The 19,562-nt window shown below is 33.9% G+C and overlaps 1 protein-coding gene across 2 annotated transcripts in view; it reads right to left on the minus strand.

Moving 5' to 3' along the window:
• Positions 1-1,400: 1,400 nt before the first annotated feature.
• PURG (purine rich element binding protein G) overlaps positions 1,401-19,562 on the minus strand; it is a 36,954-nt gene continuing 18,792 nt past the window's right edge. For both annotated transcript variants that reach the window (XM_086703379.1, XM_086703378.1), the window contains one exon: positions 1,401-2,304. In XM_086703379.1, coding sequence (XP_086559505.1) covers positions 2,202-2,304 — 103 coding nt within the window. In that variant the 3' untranslated portion in view covers positions 1,401-2,201. The remainder of the gene's footprint in view (positions 2,305-19,562) is intronic.

A 19,562-nucleotide genomic window follows, 5' to 3' on the forward strand; every position in this document is an offset into this window, starting at 1 on the left:
TCATACAAAAAAAACCTGATAAATTTTGTGAGAATAATTTTTTAGGTGGGACAAACATGATGGTGAACAATAATACACAAATCTGGTGGCTGTAGGGAAAAAATGAGAGATTTTTCATGTAGATTAAAAAGCAGAGATTTTCCAAAAGCAATTTATCCTTTTATCCTTTCATAAAATTATAATTAAATTTTCTTTCAATTAACAGGCAAAATATTACCGCAGAAGTAAAGATACTCTTTAAAACATTCATAGATCTACCTACCCTCTCTCTCTTTTTTTGATTAAAGAAGACCTGGAATTATTGCCACACATTTATTATTTGCCAGTTTTCATGAAATGGCATGCTGTAAAGGTAGTTACAAAAATACACAGTAGAAATATCTTTGGAGAGGCTGTGATTTAGTAAATATTGCATTTGTTCAAGACAGTCATGGGGATGTAAGCCCAGTGCTCATATTGGCTCTATTTTTGTCAACTTTATTTTCTGATATTAGAAGTTAGACATGATTTAATAACTATTTGAGGCAGAATTATTGAATATATGCTCTTGATAAAATAAAGAACCCCAGCAACATGGGAATGTAACCTCAGTCATCAGGCCCACTAGGACAGATAGACAGGTTTGCTCATCTCTTATTTGACATCAATGGTTGTTGCTTGAGGAGTTTTAATAGATTTATTTTGATCTTTTTAAATTTAAGGTTACCCATGGGTTAGGCAAAATACCGAGATTAGAATGCAAATTTGCACACTGCCTTAATACTGACTTTATCTCTAGCTTGGGAGAAACAGCCTTCTGCCCTCTCGAGGAGCAGCTTCACTCGTCCTAATGCTGTGATTCTTAGTGCAGATGCTAAAATTAAAAATCCAGTAAGACTAGGCATGGGTTTATCTATTATGCCATCCTGGCATAGGTTATCAGTTTGTCCTGGAAAGTTCCGATTTTATTATATATTTTTTTGTCTGTATTTTCATACATGTAAAGTGGAGCTTTTACTTTAAATATCAGCATAGAGGGATGGCCTTTTCAATGTCATCTGAGCAATAATAAAGGTTCTGAAGGCATACTAGTTTCCATGCAAATGCTATCTCATGGTACATAGATAATAAAACTTTATTAATAAAGTACTAAAATACACAAAGGCACTCTCATGGTACATTTTTGGTTTTCTCAACTTACTAATTTCCAGGTCTGATAGGTCTAGTTTTTGTAGATCTGACATAAACTTGATTATAGAAGCCAGGCCACCTGGATTTAAATTCCCAAAGGTACCACAACTTTGGGGGCACAAAATGAAATAACACAATAAACACATAGTAAAATCAATTTCTGTTTGATAGAAGGAAGGGCCCAGTAGAGCTAATCTGCTTTCTGAAAAATAATTAAGAATCCAAACTAATCACACATATAAACCAGTTTATTAGATTGTCAGTGATACTTTGAGACAAATTCAAGTTATTTTATTTTACTTTATATAAACAGAGGAAGGGAGGAAAGTTTTAAACTTCAAGCTTTGTTCAGCATGTGTGCAGTTAGCATCCACAAAAGCACCATTGGATATGGAAGAATTAGCACCACAGAATTTTAGGACCTAACTGTTAACATGCATCACTGGAAAACTTGGAACATAAAAACTGAAGTGGTACGTGGTATGGTCTATTATAAACAATACAAGGCAATTTATGATTTGTTTCCATACAGTACAATACAATCACCAATCAATGAGAACTTTTTAAGTACAATACAGGACAAAAAACACTTTGTACCCTGTTAACACTAAAACAGTTACAGATTTAAAAACATGTTTCTTGTGAGAGGCAGTGGGTTGAAACTATCCCTCCTCCTCTTTTTAAATTGAGTTAAATAGTTACATGATCTCTTAAGAAAGTATTTTCAAATCTATGTCCCTCTACCTCAGTGCTGACAAATGGTTTTTTGAAAACTGAAAGGCTTGATGAATTAAAACAAAACAAAACAAAACAAAACAAAGCCAAAACCCGGTAAGAGTCAATAAGTACTCCAGTGTGGTGGAAGATATTCCACATAAGATGAGTTTGAAAATGATGCCAGTGGTGTTGACACTTGTCTTCCCTTCGGTGGAGGGATGTCAAGTACAGAAGCCTTGCATTCACGGTGAACTTCGGTTCATTTCTTTCACACAATGCCTTTATTCTGGAGTGTAACATAAGAGACTTATTCCTTATTCCTCAACTGTTTTTGTAGTGTCATAGGGCTGTTCCTTATGCTGGATTTGACAACAGTGAAAAGGGTTGGTATTCTCTCTGGATTTAGGGAAATTTGAGCTAAAGAAAAAATATTAATTTAAATTTAGCATATATGAAATTTTAAAGGGAGTTTCACTATTTTCACAGTACAAACCCATAATGAATATCATTGAAAACCTTTCTGTTAGAAAGCATGTAACAAACCCTCAATTTTAAGTTATGTCTAGGCCAATTTTGGCATATTAGAAGATACTGTATAAGAAATGTGCAATAAGAATGGATAGATACAGGTATATTCAGATCTCAATGCACTGATGCCAAGGAAAATATATTTTTACTCACCAAGAGAAGAATATACCTTGAAGCATCTATGCAGACACATGAATCAATCATGTATCTGCCCAACTTCTAATTCTGGAATAGTGATAACAGGGTCATTTAAGAAAAAGTATTCAATTACAGTATGGCAGCAATTTTATGTTGTATATATTTAACAGCAAAACATTTTTGAAAATAGAATCATTATTATAAGGTAAGTTTACAATTCACCATTTCTATACTTGTAATACATGCGTTTATTTGTTTTCCCAGTTTTAAAAAAATCCCACTAAGACCAACATCTTTCAGAACAACAATCTAACATTAAACAAAACCTCCTAAGGAAAATATTTAGCATCACAGAGATTTGAGAAAAGTCTGTTTACTCAGCATCACAAAATACTCAATAGATCTACATTTAAGATTGTTCATGCCATGACAATTAACACACCTTTGGGTTAATATATCTTATTTTAAAAAAAAAGATACCAAGATACAAACCAAAGAATTGACATGGAACTTATTTTTAGTTTCTCCTTGATAAGAGTAGACTGCTAATAAACTTGACTCCTGTCTGTACCATGTAATGAAAACTGCATCTATGAAGCAGCATTCACATTTAGCAAAACATTTAAAACTAGTGATAGAAAAATGGCCACCACAGAGAAGGAATTGAAGATAAGTACAATTATAGACAAATGTTTTCTTCTTAAGTGAACTGCCCCCAAATGAAAAGGAAAGCAAAGTTTGTTTGCTTGAAATATTCTTGTGTTAAAAAAATTTCTTGGATAAAAGAAAGCTAGCCTATGTTTTATAAATGTCAGAAAGATTCAGAGCTTCAGAAAAAATTTAACTTTTGAAAAAAATTATCCTAGGCTTCTTCTGCTGAATCACCTCCCTTGTATAAATCAACTATTAATTTTCCGAAGAGGGTACAGCTATACAGAGCAGCACACCCATACTACTGATTTAAATTTGATAATTTACCAGGCGGGGCTGACTTGAACATAGAAGAAACAAAACTAATTCTCAATGTTTTAGTTTAAAAAAACTCAACTAAACAAAACTGAGTTACGACAGGCTGGCATAATAATTTTGATTGCCCTTATATTTGACCAACACTTAAACACAACGTAGTGCCAGTTAAAAATAAGATTTAAAAAACAAAAAGCTGACTAAAGATTGTTCAAGGAAAAAGCCTTCAAATTTTACATTTTTACCCCAAATGACTGTAGACTAACTTAGACTAACAGTTTTGCTATTATCACACATACTTTTGTTACTCTAGAGTTTTATTTCTGAATTGTTCATTGGTTCTACCATGTAACACAATTTTCTGTTAAGGTAAAATACTTTGAATTATTATATTATAAGAAGCTTTAGAAACACACATAAGCAGGATAAATTTATAAAAGGATAAAGAATATTTTATGGGGTTTAGACAAATTCTATACAGACAAATAGCTAGTTTAAGGTAATAAAGTGCCTTCATTTCTAGGTAATTAATTTTTCATTAAAATATTTTAAGGCTTTATAAGAAACTTAACATTATTAGAAGTTTGATAATATACAGGGTTAGGCTATTAATTAGCATTCTTTCATAGGTCTTATTTCATTTAGTCTTTTAATCCATATTAGGTGCTTTTCAATAAACAGCAGCTTAAAATTATAAATTTGGATTATAAAGTCTGAATTCTTTTTGTGAGAAAAAAGAAAGATGTATAATTTCTAAATGCTCTGATTTGTACATAAGACTCGCATGTGGCTTATAACAACCTAGCTTATGTTATAATATGCAACAGCCAATGCCCCTCAACAAGTTCAACAGAATATTTATCCTATGGCAAACAGGGCCATCATTTCACTCACTTATATATTCTGTCGTCTTTACATTTAAAACGATTGTACAGCCTTAAATGGAAAAGGCCAGAGGAAATCTCAGATAAATTCTTCAAATACAGGCACAATGAGTATTTTTTATTGCAGTAGCTTATGCATAATCTGTACTGATGGATGCCACCATCCAATGTTAAAGCATTTATATTTGTTTTTATTTTACTTGTACCCATGGGTGTATCACAGTAAAATACTGGAAACCTAACAGAAGTGTCTGCAATAGCCATAATCATACAGAATTCTATTTTTTCTTGTCATTTCTCTTTGGAATGAATATACGAGGGTATTTCAAGTGATGCTGTGTAGTTAGTTATGTTGGCAGCCCCAGATTTTAAGATAAATTATGACTCTATGGATGTCAAGTTACTCAATTGGTTATAGTCAATAAAAACTAATTAAAATGATTGAATATTGTTTTTCAGGAGTTTAGCTATTTTTATGAGATTACTAAAGTCAGGTGCCAGATCAAATGGCCATGATACCCAAAATGCTTATCTAACTACCACTGGATTAATTTTAAATTAAAGGTTTTTGAGGTTAGGATGGAAGAGGAAAGTTAAACCTCATTGCAAAGAATGGTTTAAATTAAATGTTCCACATAATTAGAGAAACAGGAAGTACCAGGAGAAAAAAGTGCCAGTATTAAAACTGAGTTTGGTTTTCAGTCTAAAGCCTAGTAAGAGTAACTCCTGGCAATTTAAAAAAATTAAAACAGCATAAATCTCTATAATTGCACATTCCTTTACCAAAGTGCCACAAGTTACCAAAAATTTTTTTAAATGCATCCGATGCTACTTTTCAAAATCAAAGTACATATAAACTTTTACCTTTTTCATAACAGCATAGTAGTTTTACAAATTTATCATAAATATAAGCAGGAAGTAATTATAACCTTCTAAAAACAGTATAGTGTGTTTTTAAAAAATAACTGTTAGAACCTTTGTCATTATGAAGATTCAAATCCAGGTATAGCCAAAGCATTCCCACAATATCCCAAAACATCATGAGAATTTATTTAGGCAAATTTTATTAGTACTCTGCCATGCAGTGCACAGACACCATAGCTTTTTTTTTTTTTTTAATATTGGTTTAGTTATCTTGTTTGAATCTGACTACATATTATACTTACTCTCTTTAATCACTGAAGTGACAATATATGTGTAATAACTGAGTTCTGAAAACAGTATTAAACACTGAGGTTTCTAGCCTTAATTGCTCATTCCTAGTAAACACGGCAAAAATGTCTGATGCATGGGTTATTAATCTGCATGCTTCTGTCTCTTCATCTAAATGGAAATGTATAGCGATAATCTAATAAGGACAACAGGACATTAGAGACCAAAACACCCAATATATGGAATGAATAAAATAAGCAACTGTATAGAAATTCTCCATATCATTAAATTTGTTAAATCAGGGAAAGACAATAAAAAATAAGATCTCTTTACCAAGTAATAATTATATTAATATATATTTTTAAAAATAAGTGGCATGCATATAATGAGGTTAAATTTTTAATGTTTTTATTGTTTGAATGTGATGAAGTTAAGCTACAGAGGTATGTCATTATAAACTGAGACCAAAAAAACAAACAAAACAAAACTATATTCTTCAGAGGAAAAAGAGTGTGTAAGATCATGATTCTCAATGACAGGACATCTGCCTTCTGTTATGCCACAGGCTAAACATAGCGGTGTAGTGCCTCATTTAATTAGGATGAAAATGCTGGTAAAATGTAAAAATGCTAATAATAAAATAAGATTACTTTGTAGTCATGGAACATTAAATGACTATTGAAAAAGAACTCCTTCCTTTTCCTACAGTTTGATAATCTTAATCTTGGGTGTAAGAATGTCACCATATAAAAGGATATGAATGAAATGCCCAATTCTATAAATTCTTCACCTTCTGAGGATATAGAATAGGATGTAAATTGGTATCTTAGTCCTCTAGGAGAATTCACAAACTTTAAAAACATAAGTAAAAGCAGAAAGAATCAGGCATGATAAATCACTGATAACAACTCCCCCAAACCCAATATACTGATAGGTTAATCACAGAAAGGTAGACATTCATTCTACATAATTTAATGAACGTTCTTTTAGTTTCTCAATATGAAAATATAATTGCTTGTTGGTAGATAACAGTCTTGGATAGTGGCAGCATTTAAAAATTGTTAAAGAAACACTTCAAATAAACACTGAAATGCAGAAGATTCTTAATAGAAGGTGAAGAATGGGGAAACCCCATGCTATATTTAATTCTTGCATTACCCAAAGTAAGATTGCACAATCTCTCCTGTCAATACACACAGATATTTTCTTGGCTTTGTAAAATCTACCTAGGAAATTGTATTTACCTAATTTAGCTTTTCCCTGGTAGTAGTCCTTTAGCACTGACATAAATATTGAAGATACCTATAAGAACCATTCCTACCATATAATTTACTCTTGTTTTCTATTACTCGGCTATTTTATAGCACTTGTCATTTCCAAAACGCTGCACAACTAATTATGATAGTTACTTCTCATTCTACAAGATGAGCCAAGTTAATAAATTACTTGTGCTGTGGCAGAGATCCTATGTATCTTCTCTGTTAGATAGGCAGTTATCTGCATTGCCCTCTGCTATGTATCTTGAGGCTATGCTCCTTGAGGCCAAAGACTAGATCTCCTTGTCTGCTGTATACCCATACCTATCAGAATGTTTAGCTCGTGTTGTATGCAAAATAAATGTCTGTTGATTTAATGACTGAGAAACAGGACTGAGAAAATAAAACAAAGAACCTCAGCATACTGCCCCTCTCACCTTCAACCTCCAAGTGAAGAGCCATGTTTACCTCACTCTTGCTTCTCCACTACAATAGGCTAAGAGGTATTACTTGTCTTACACAATAGGGTTGTATTACTCACTTTTAAATCTCCCTGGAGAAGACCTTACAGTATGTGTCCTCCAGAGTAGCAATAACTCGACTCTTTCTACAACTACTCCTAAAACTAAATTATTCACCTTTCTTTTGGTCAACTATTTATTTAAAAAAAATTTTTTAATGTTTATTTATTTTTGAGAGAGAGAGCATGCAAGTAGGGGAGGGGCAGAGAGAGAGGGAGACACAGAATCTGAAGCAGGCTCTAGGCTCTGAGCTGTCAGCATAGAGCTAGACTCAGGGCTTGAACTCACAAACTGCAAGATCATGACCTGAGCTGAAGTTGGGCACTTAACCGACTGAGCCACCCAGGAGCCCCTTTGAACAACTATTTAAATTAAAAGTTATGTTTCTGCACACAATAGACTATTCTTAAGCTAATTCAGGCATAAGGAATAGAGAAAATCCTCACTGTTGTAATCATTGGCATGAATATGGAGTCTATCAGAAGGTACCAAAAAGACAGACATACAGCAAAAGGGATTAGGGACTAGAGATCCTTTAATTTTCTGGAAGTTAGCGCAGAGAAGCTGAGATCCTTGAGAAAATAGTGATTTTAATGAACTAGGTTAATGTCACATTTACTTTTTTTTTTTTTTTTTAATTTTTTTTTCAACGTTTATTTATTTTTGGGACAGAGAGAGACAGAGCATGAACGGGGGAGGGGCAGAGAGAGAGGGAGACACAGAATCGGAAACAGGCTCCAGGCTCCGAGCCATCAGCCCAGAGCCCGACGCGGGGCTCGAACTCACGGACCGTGAGATCGTGACCTGGCTGAAGTCGGACGCTTAACCGACTGCGCCACCCAGGCGCCCCAAACTAGGTTAATGTCACATTTAAACTAGATGATATTGAAAGTCTTTCCAGCTCTAAAATTCTACGTTGTGCTAACTGGTTCCTCTTCTGGTAAGATGAGAATCTACTCAGTATTCAGAGTATATTTTAAAGTAAAAATGATAAACTTGAAAAATTTGATGTTTTGGAACGATTGAACAACTGTGAATATTAAGTTTTTTTAAACCACCTTTACTCCTTTTTTTCCCCCAACAATACCATGTAAAGCCTTTTAAATCCTGAATAAATATAATTAAATTATATCAATATAGTCTGGATATTACTTTGCTGACAATACTTTATATTGTTAGCAAAATTAGTAGTGAGGAGTTTGCTCCTACTCCTACTACTTTACATGAACATGTCCCCTAAAGAATAAGTCTTAAGTACAATTCATGATCTCATTTCCAACTTCAAAGAGAGGAGGTGAAATTATTTCTTGTAAAAATTAGAATTATTGTTTTAAATCACAGTAGTGGAAAAAAACCAATGGCTATGACATTAAGTTTGAATTTCTAAATTACTGTATATGTTTATAAAAACAGCACTATTAATTAGAACACTTTGAGAAGCAACAAAAACAATACTAGTTTCCAAAACTAGGAAGCAAAATCTACTTTTCATTAGCCAGAACCTTAAAAATGTGGTAGGAGGAAAGATAATTCACTATCAGTGTTAATTTCTGTTAAGCTAGGACTTCTCAACACCCTCCAAGCAGAGTGTATTCCCTGGGAAATCAGGTTTATAATTCTTTATTTCACAACCTAAAACCTCTTTACCCTTCTAACATTAAATTGATATCATTACTCATACTCAAATGGGAAGAAGGGCCATATTCTCATTTTTCCACATGGCAACAAACAGCATTGGCAGTTAATTAAAATTAATTACTACAACTAAAATGATGATGAACTGCTGAGAGAATTCATGCACACTGCTCAAAAGTAGTTAATCATCTTTATAGTTTAGAACATAGATCCTTGAGGTTTGGTATGACAGCATTGTAAGTCCTCCATACAGGTTAAATTATACTAATGAGATACTCTTTTTTTTTTTTTTTAAAGAATCTGTCTTTTTTTAAAAACATATTTATTTATTTTGAGAGAGAGAGAGAAAAACAGAGCATGTACACAGGTGGCAGAGGGGCAGAGAGAGAGGGAGAGAGAAATCCCAAGCAGGCTCTACACTGTTAGCTCAGAGCCTGACACAGGGCTTGATTTCACAAACTGTGAGCTCATGACTTGAACCAAAATCAAGGAGTGGACAATTAACCTGCTGAGCCACCCAGGTGCCCCACTAATGAGATACTCTTGATAATTTAAATGTAACTGCTTTTTTATGTAAAATAAGACGAATGAGAAGTAAGACTTAAGCCAAATTGTATACTAAAGTAGGTTGTGTTAAAGGGAAGTGTCACTTCAACATTTTTGGAATTATTAGAATGAAATATGAATGTGGTAACAGAATTTAGGAACCATATGAGAAAAATAAGTATGAGAGGAGAGAAGGAATGTGTATTTAGTGGAGGGCAGAAAGAAATGAGAAAATCAGTGGATGTGAGGGATTCGCAGAATGGACATAATCTGAAATTTTATTCTCTCAGTAATCTGGCACAACTTCTTATTCGTTTGAGTGCCTTTTTCCATAGAACCGATGCAAGCACTATAGTACTTTATCGTCATTTCTCCCCTTACTGAATAGTTGTATAAACACTGAAAATGACACGATAACATTCCATAAAGTTAAGAAGGTGCTTGTTGTGTGTGTTGTTGATGTGTGCATTAGTGTTCTGGGACCTCTTTGTGGTTCTTCTTATTTAAGAATCTTAAAAGTGGAGATGGTTTGGGATGGACTAGCCGAGGGCCAGCTCAATCCTTGCCATTATGTAGTTAGGTCAAAATTCAGACTTCTTTTTGGTCAGAATAAAATTCTCTTGAATCTCAACAGCAGATAGCGACAATTCATCCTTTAGGATCTGTTGGTATGCAATTTACTATGACTTCCTAGAATCACAGTATAGTCTTCACTTAAACTTATTACTGCTCCCAAATTTTAAAGAATCTTTGCTTAAAATGGCAATTTTTTGGTAAATCCAGTTAGAACTTAAAAAAAATGCGAATGCAATCTGGATGTTGCTTTCATTGTATCTACTTTCCTTCCATTTGTATAAATTATGGAACATAGTGAGTTTGTAATAATAAAACTGAGCTCATAAGGTCTACGTTATTATACAATTTTAAGAGCACATAAAAGCTACCAAGGCATCACCATATTGATGAACAGTGAAAGCATTCCTTCCAGCATGTTTTGATCATGGACCTATCATCAGAAGCATCTTCTCACCTGGAATTATTTTTCACATTTGCTTTCTGAGGTCAAAGAAGAAATACAAAGGGAAAGAAACGACAGATCCGCGGCCATTGCAATTGTTGAAGTGCAGTTGCCCAGTGTCTTTGTTGTTAATAGAACAGTTTAGAATCTCCCAGAAGAGTACCTCTTGATGCACATAACAGTAATTAAGATGGGAGAGCCATTTGAATGTTAGGAGTACTGTCACATAATATTAATATTGGAGGGTATTTTGTCCTCTTCATTCTTACTGTGGTTTTGCTGCCCCGATTTCAAAGGTAGTCATGTATCAATTAAGATACTTGGTTAAAAAAAAAAAAAGATACTTGGTGAAGATCTAATTTTTTTTGCCTGTTTTTTTTTACAAAAATATTATCCGTAATAAAAAGAAACTATTTAACTGGTAAACTCAACGACATGGATGATTTCAAAAATATTAGGCTAAGTCAAAGAAGCCAAGTACAAAAAACACATGTTCATTTATATACAATTCCAGAATAGACAAAACTAGCCTGTGGTGATACAAATCAGATCAGTGATTGATTTTGGAAGATAGGATTGGGGGAGGGTGGGGCTGTTGACTGGAAAGGGATACACAGAAATTTTCTGGTGTGAGAAAAATGTTTTATGTCTTGATATCCGTCAAAATGGATTAAATGATATATTAAGATTTGAGCATTTTACTGTATGTAAGTTATAGCTTAATATAAAATGTGAAGGAGCATTGCCACTAAACACAATATTCTTGCTGATGCATCAGAGATTAGGCGGCATTTTTCTTTTTTTCATTTTAAGACTTCTGCCTTGCAACTGTCCTATAAGAGTAACATATCCTAGAATGGGATCCACGACTAATACTCTACAGAGAACATGGATTTTATATCAGGGCACTGAACTAAACCAGATTTTTTATTGCTGGAGAAAAAAGAAGACAAATTCTTACATGGACCATACTGAATGTATTGGCTCTAAGAAAAGGATATAAAACCTCTCACGCTTAAAACATAGCCTAGAACAGAAAAAAGTTTTTAAGTTAAATTTATCACCATGAAAATATTAATTTATAAAGCTATAAAAAATCAATAAAAAACGTGGCTCAAATACTACTTAGAAGTGATCATGGCAGTATGGCCTTCAGTCTTATTTCCCCAAGGATGAGTGAACACAGTAGCTCAGTAGTATTCCACTGGTATACCGAGGGACTTAAAACATGGGAAGGAAACAAGATTTTACTTTTGCTACTTTGGTGCATAATCAAGTGTATTTATTGAGTATCACATTTTAAAACCATTTTGAATGCCAATGTTTGGGGCTTAATTTATGATCACCTTGCCACTTCAAATCTAAGGGGCCACGTGTTCATCAACTTTAAAGAGGTTACATTATCCAATGAATATTCCAATTCCCTAAAGAAATAACCTTATTACCCTATCTGACAATTCAAAATAAATAAGCAAAACAATTCTATTAGTTCTGAGAAGAAAGTAGTCATGCCTTGAAAAGAATTTACCTACATGTGATGCCAAGTATTCATGAGAAAATTTAAAACTAAGATCAGGGGCACCTGGGTGGCTCAGTTGGTTAAGCACCAGACTTTGGCTCAGGTCATGATCTTGTGGCTCATGGGTTCCAGACCCATATTGGGCTTTGTGCTGGCAGCTCAGAGCCTGGAGCCTACTTTGGATTATGTGTCTCCCTCTGTCTCTGTCCCTTCCCCACTCTTGCTCTGTTTCTCTCTCTCTCTCTCAAACATTAAAAAAAACAACCCTAAAATCAAAAGCCAGATAATAATTTCTCCATTTCATTTCTTTCTTTTCCAATTCAAACCCACCAAATGTTTATATTTTAAACCCACATGTCATACAGCAAATCTAAAATACATAATTTTACTACTCATCAATATCTCCACCTGAGATTAGACAGAAAAAAATGAAAAAAAAAAAAAAAAAAAAAGCAATTTCCCTAGCATAATGCCTGGCCTATGGGAGCAACTCAGTATTTGTTGAATAAATGAATGAATGCTTTTGTTTCCCTTGATTACCATTTCTTACCTCACACAGGGGCTTCTTACTGCACATTAAAAATTCAGTATGATTGAAAAGGAAAAGCATAGACATTTACTTAGTAAAAGACAGCAAGTAATGCTCTGAAACCCCTAAACCACATGTCATTATTGCTTCTACTGCTTTTGTTCACGTAAAAATCACATAAATATAAAGTCAACACAATTGTGAAATAATAACAAATTGATAGAATATAACCTAGATTTTTGGCTATAGAATTTTCCTTAAAAACTCAGTTAATGACGCTAAAGGACATGGTTTGCTTCTCTATACTGAACAATAAAAACTTTTGTAATTAATAGAATGGATAGTTGTGAGACATTTTACATAAACATATCTGAGATAGAGATTTAGAGTTTCATTAAGTACCAAAGACAAACAAAATACCGAGTGCTAGAAGATAGAAAGAACATAGCTCAAGATTATATGAAATGAGAAAAGCTCAGTATCAAGATGATGGTCTGTAGAAGCCTCTTTATGACAGTAACTGAGGCCAGTAACTATAATGGCTCCTTTACTATCCTGAAACCAAGGGTTAAAGTATGTATTAACTATTGAAAAGCTATTTTTTTTTTCAGTCAGAAATGACCCACAACCATAATCCTGCAGTGTTTTCAACTTTAAAGTAAACAAGTGTGAAAACACTTCCAGCTGACAGAAGAAAATAAATATTCTGAATAAAGTCCACATACTATCTCCTACTGATTTGCAAGCAAAATAATAGAGAAGTAGACTCTGAGTAGTGGAAGGACAACTTACTAAAACCTAGTTCTGGTTCTGAAATGACTGGTTAGATGATTATGAAAAAACCACACACTGTTATAAAATCAGGGTGTGGCATGATTCCAAAGACTCTTTCTGGTAGAAAAAAAAAATTAAAGTTAAAGGCAGATTTAGACAAGAAAATCTTAAATTGTCAAGTCACTAAGTAAACAGGTGAATATAATCCTTTCAGAAGTGGGGTCATTGATCCCCAAATCATGCAAACTAATGACCATCTTTTAAAAAAATATTTTATTTTTAAGCAATCTCTACACCCAACATGGGGCTCAAACTTACAACCCTGAGATCAAGAGTTGTACGCTCTCCAACTGAGCCAGCCAGGCACCCCATGATCATTCTATTAAAAAAATGAAACAAAGCTGTATTGATTCTCACCAGCAATACAATTATGCTTTGATATTTCCCAGCCAGTGGATAGTTTATTTAGTTTCTTAATGGTCTTTTGATAAACAAATTTTTAATTTTGGTGAAGCATTAATTCTTAATTTTTTTTTATAAAAGTCAGTGCCTTTTGTTTCCTGTCCAAGAAATTTCTGCCTACATAGTTGTGCACTTTTATATTTGACTGGCAATAGCTTCAAGAGATTATAACTAGCTTCAAGAGATTATGACTACTGCTATAACCGAGAGTTTTTGTGGTAAAAGGAGGCTCCCTTCTAATTTTTTTTAATGTTCACTCATTTTTGAGAGAGAGAGAGAGAGAGAGAGAGAGAGAGAGACAGAGTGCCAGCAGGGGAGGGACAGAGAGAGGGAGACACAATCTGAAGCAGGTTCCAGGCTCTGAGTTGTCCACACAGAGCCTGATGGGGGGCTCGAACTCACGAACTGTGAGATCATTACCTGAGCCAAAGTCAGACGCTTAACCAAATGAGCCACCCAGGCACCCCAAATTTTACATAATTTTGTTATACTTTCTGGGGAACTGTCCATGTTATGGGTTGGGAAGAATTAATAATGATGTTATTAGTATTTATTAAATGCTTATTATGTGATAGAAACTTTGCTAATCGCTTCAGTTTTTTTAAAGAGAATTCTGGTTGGCTATAGTTTCTGTGAGGACAATAAATCTTATCTATTTTGTTATTGGTACATCCTCTGGACCAAGAAGATTTGCCCCAGAACAGTTTATAATAAGTATAAGCTGAATGCTGATTGAATGAATTTTCACAATAGCTCTACAAAGTTAATATAATTTTCCCCAAATTACACAACATTGACAGAATCTGGACTTGAACCCAGGACTGGCTGACGTCAAAGTCTGTACAGCCAAAGTCTGCACTGGGGCCACAAAGACTGCCCGATGACTCTGGGGGAATCCACAGCCTAGAGATACAGCTAAAATTACTGCCATTACTTATAGGGACAAAGGGAATGGTTTAAAGTTATTGTTGTTTTATTCCTCTCCTAACAAAAAGCAGAAGTGGAACTTCTATTAAGCTCCTTCTTGATAATCTTAAGCATATTGATCTTTTTATATGAAGAACTATGTGATAATTTGTGCAGATTGAGCTAATATGAAACTATTTCAGGGACAGAAAAATACAATCTGCATGCAAAATTTAGAACTCAAGTCTCCTAACTCCTCAGTGATGCTGCAAAACCATGGTTAATTGAGAATGCCAGGAGCAAGGTTATTTATTAATGGAATTTCCTAGTCAACAGACCTTTAACTACAATACTTTTTAATCCTATTGAAATTGAATCCTATTGAATACTGAATGAATACAATATAGTGAGCATAATTAAATTTTGTATGAATGAGGATACTTCAGTGCTCTAGAATCTATTGTTAACAACTATAATCACCGCAGGGACACCAAACAATAACAACAAAACAAAACTATAATCACCAGATAATGATGTAAATGAAGAATATGTAGGTTCCTGAGTTAATTTCATATAAACTTAGAATATCCTTTTCAAATTATTATGGGGTCATTTATCTTTGCTCCTAAGAGTTTATGAAAAAAATTCTCTAGTTGCTTTTTAATTGTTTACTGAACTGACTGTGAAAAAGAAGTATTTTTATTTCTTAAATTCTGTAAATTACACTTTTTGAAGGCTACACTGCAATCAATGCAGGTGCCATGACAAGATTTGTGATGACAAGACAGCTAGGGATCTGTATTCTAGTCATTAGGATCAAGTTCTGGAAGGTTCACTAAGGTGGGAGCTCAGGAAATAGATTAAAAAATAGTGATGGTCAAAAGAGGAAAAAAGGCTGAATCTAGGCAAATGACTTGTGTATATTGATTACCAAAATATGATTTGATATGCCTTCTGCCAGGGCCAAAACTCAGAATACTGAGTGCAGAATTGAGCCTAAAGATGTGATGAAAACAGAAAAATGTGTAGAATGCATTTCAAAAAACTATTTAAATTAGTTATAAAAGCATCTGCTTCTGTTGGTGGGAATGCAAACTGGTGCAGCCACTCTGGAAAACAGTATGGAGGTTCCTCAGGAAACTAAAAACAGAACTACCCTACGATCCAGCAATTGCACTACTGGGTATTTACTCAAAGGATACAAAAATACTGATTCGAAAGGACACATGCACCTCGATGTTTATAGCAGCATTATCAACAAGAGCCAAACTATGGAGAGAACCCAAATGTCCATCAACTGATGAATGGTAAAGAAGATGTGGTATATATATACAATGGAATATTACTCAGCCATCAAAAGAATGAGATCTTGCCATTTGCAATGATGTGGATGGAGCAAGAATGTATTATGATAAGTGAAATAAGTCAGTCAGAGAAAGACAAATACCATATGATTTCACTCACATGTGGAATTTAACAAACAAAACAGATGAACATATGGGAAGGGGGAAAAAGAGAAGAGAGGGAAACAAACCACAAGAGACTCTTAATGGTAGAGAATAAACTATGAGTTGACAGAGAGTAGGAGATGGGCTAGATGGGTGATGGGTACTAAGGAGGGCACTTGTTGTGATGAGCACTGGGTGTCATATGTAAGTGATGAATCACTGAATTCTACTCCTGAAACCAATATTTCAGGAGTATGTTAACTAACTAAAATTTAAATTAAAAAAAATGTGCCTAATTCACAGAACCAGAACAAATAATTCTGAAATTTGCATGGAACCCCAAAAGACTCTGAATAGCCAAAGTAATCTTGAGAAACAAGAACAAAGCTGGAGGTATTACAATCCTAGATTTCAAGATATACTACAGAGCTATAGTAATCAAAACAGGATGTTACTGGCACAAAAACAGACAAACAAAACAGAGAACGCAGAAATAAACCTGTGGTCAATGGTCAATTAATCTATGACAAAGGAAACAGAATATACAATGAGGGAAAGACAGTCTTTTCAATAAATAGTGTTGGGAAAACTGGACAGATACATACATAGGAATGAAACTGGACCACGTTTTTACACCATATACAAAATAAACTCAAAATGAATTACAGATTTAAATACAAGACCTGAAATCGTAAAACTTCTAGAAGAAAACATGCAATGAGCTCTTTGACATTTGTCTAAGCAATATTTTTTTGGATATGTCTTCTTAGGCAAGAGCAACAAAAGCAAAGACAAATAATTTGAGCTACATCAAACTAAAAAAACTTTTGCACAGTGAAGGAAACCACCAACAAAATGAAAAGGCCTACTACTGAATGGGAGAAGATACTTGCAAATTATGTATCTGTTAAGGGGTTGACAACTAAAACATATAAAGAACTCATACAACTCAATAACAACAACACAAAAGAAACAATCTGATTAAAAGATGGGTGAGGACCTGAACAGACATTTTTCCAAACAAGACATGCAGATGACCAACATACACACGAAAAGATGCTCAACATCACTAATGATCAGGGAAATGCAAATCAAAATCACAATGAGATCTCACCTCACACCTGTCAGAATGGCCATTATCAAAAAGACAAGAAGTAACAAGTATTGGTGAGGACATGGAGAAAAGGCAACTCTTGTGCACAGTGGTGGGAATATAAATTGGTGCAACACCTATGGAAAACTATATGGAGGTGCCTCAAAAAATTAAAAATAGAAATACCACATGATCCAGCAATTCTACATCAGGATATTTATCTGAAGAAAACAAAAATATTTAAAAAGATATGTTTCCCTTATATTCACTGCAGCATTATTTACAGTAGCCAAGGTATGGAAGCAACCTAAGTGTTCCATCGATAGATAAATGGACAAAGAAGATGTGATATGTATATAATGGAATATTACTCAGCCATAAAATAGAATGAAATATTGCCATTTGTGATAACATGGATGGACCTGGAGGGTATTATGCTAAATGAAATATGTCACAGAAAGACAAATACCATATGATTTCACTTATATGTGGAATCTAAAAAACAAATGAACAAACAAAACAGAAACAGACACATAGATACAGAGAATAAACTGGTGGTTGCCAAAGGGTAAGGGGGAAGGCAGATGGGTGAAACAGGTGAAGGGAATTAACTTCCAGTTATAAAATAAATACATTTTGGGGATGTGATGTACAGCAGAGGGGATATAGTCAGTAGTATTGTAATAACTTTGTATTGTGACAGATGGTAACTAGACCTACTGTAGTGATCATTTTGTAATGTATAAAAATACTGAATTACTCTCTTGTACCCTTGAAACCAATGTAATATTGTATGTCAATTATAATAAAAAACTATTTAAATTATCTGTAAAAACATGTGCTTAATTTTACCAAATTGTGATTTCAAGTTTACCATTTAAAATTTCTATAATGTTTCTTAAGAAGGCTGCAGTGAGAAGTGGGCTCTTTATAAACCTTGGAATTTTATTAGATTGCTAAGTGACATAGTAAATCATTTAAACCTGCCAGGTCCTGTTTTCTTCATCTGTTAACTGAGGTTAGAGATAATGAACAAAACTAATCTAAATCAGTATTCTCATCAGGATGAAATGAGATACAATATGTGAAGGATCTTTTAAAAATATGTGAAATTATATGCAAATTATTGTAATTGAAATTCCATATTCTTTTTACATTTAATTTAATTAGAAATTCCAGTTATGGAAAAACTTTGAGGACGAATGAATCTTTTGTATCAGTAGCTAGTTGAATTTATCCATTAGTGACTCTTCTTTGCAATGTATCTACTGAAAATGATTATAGTTTCTGATTTACCAACACAGTAACAGTAGAATCAGGCTCATTTCACTTGGCTAAGATATTGGTGAGATTCGTAGCTGGGAACACTGATGGGTTTTTGTAAATCCAGACATATGGAGAGAAAAGGAGTTTGTGAAGATATTGTATGTGCAAAGAGAGTGAAATAAAATTAAAGTGAGGTTAAATACTAAAGCCTAGAGCAGGGAGGGCAAATATAGGATATGATGTTTACTACTTCTTGTCTTCCTCCACCTCTCCCCACCTCAGTCCCCCATGCACACACAGAAACCACAGCAGTCTTTTATGATGAACCTGCATGGGGCTTCACATTCATCTCCAACCTAGAATTTAGGAAATCATTACCTTGAATACAGTAATCACATGAGATGAAACACAATCATTTTCATCCTTGGACATCAAAAGAGATTTGGAATGGATAAGACAAAATTATTATTTAAAACAGTGCTATTCTCTAAATCTGCATCAGTGAAATATATTTTGAGCATTATAACAGGATGTAGATAATTAAATCATATTTAAAGGATAAATTGTTAAAGGGAAAATAATATTTGGCATTTTATAATGCTTCAAACACGCTTCTCATACATACCAACACACTGCTTAGCACATGGCAGATAATCAGATGAATATCCGTTGAATGAAAAATATGAAAGTTCAATTGGCTTCCAAAAGCTGCTCTGAATCAAACAATTTTGGACATGGCACACTTAAAGCTAATAGCAGTGGCATATTTTTCTTTTGTAAATTCTTGGATCTTTAGCCCCTAGCATAGCTCCTGGAACAAGGTAGCCACTCAACATCCATGAGTGAAAAGAACAGGATCATTTATCTATTGAACAAGGGAAAGAATATTTCTGAAGTGAAATTTAGGAGGTGCAGGAAACAAAAGGTCCCATATTCTACTGTATCTTAACCTGTGAGTCAGTCCTTGACATAGTATTTATCAGGTTTTAAAGTTATTGCTTTCATTCATACTTGTCGCCATTTTGATTTGTCTG

Source organism: Puma concolor, chromosome B1, assembly GCF_028749965.1.
Source record: "Puma concolor isolate L17-30 chromosome B1, mPumCon1.1.hap2, whole genome shotgun sequence".
NCBI classification, from domain to species: domain Eukaryota; kingdom Metazoa; phylum Chordata; class Mammalia; order Carnivora; family Felidae; genus Puma; species Puma concolor.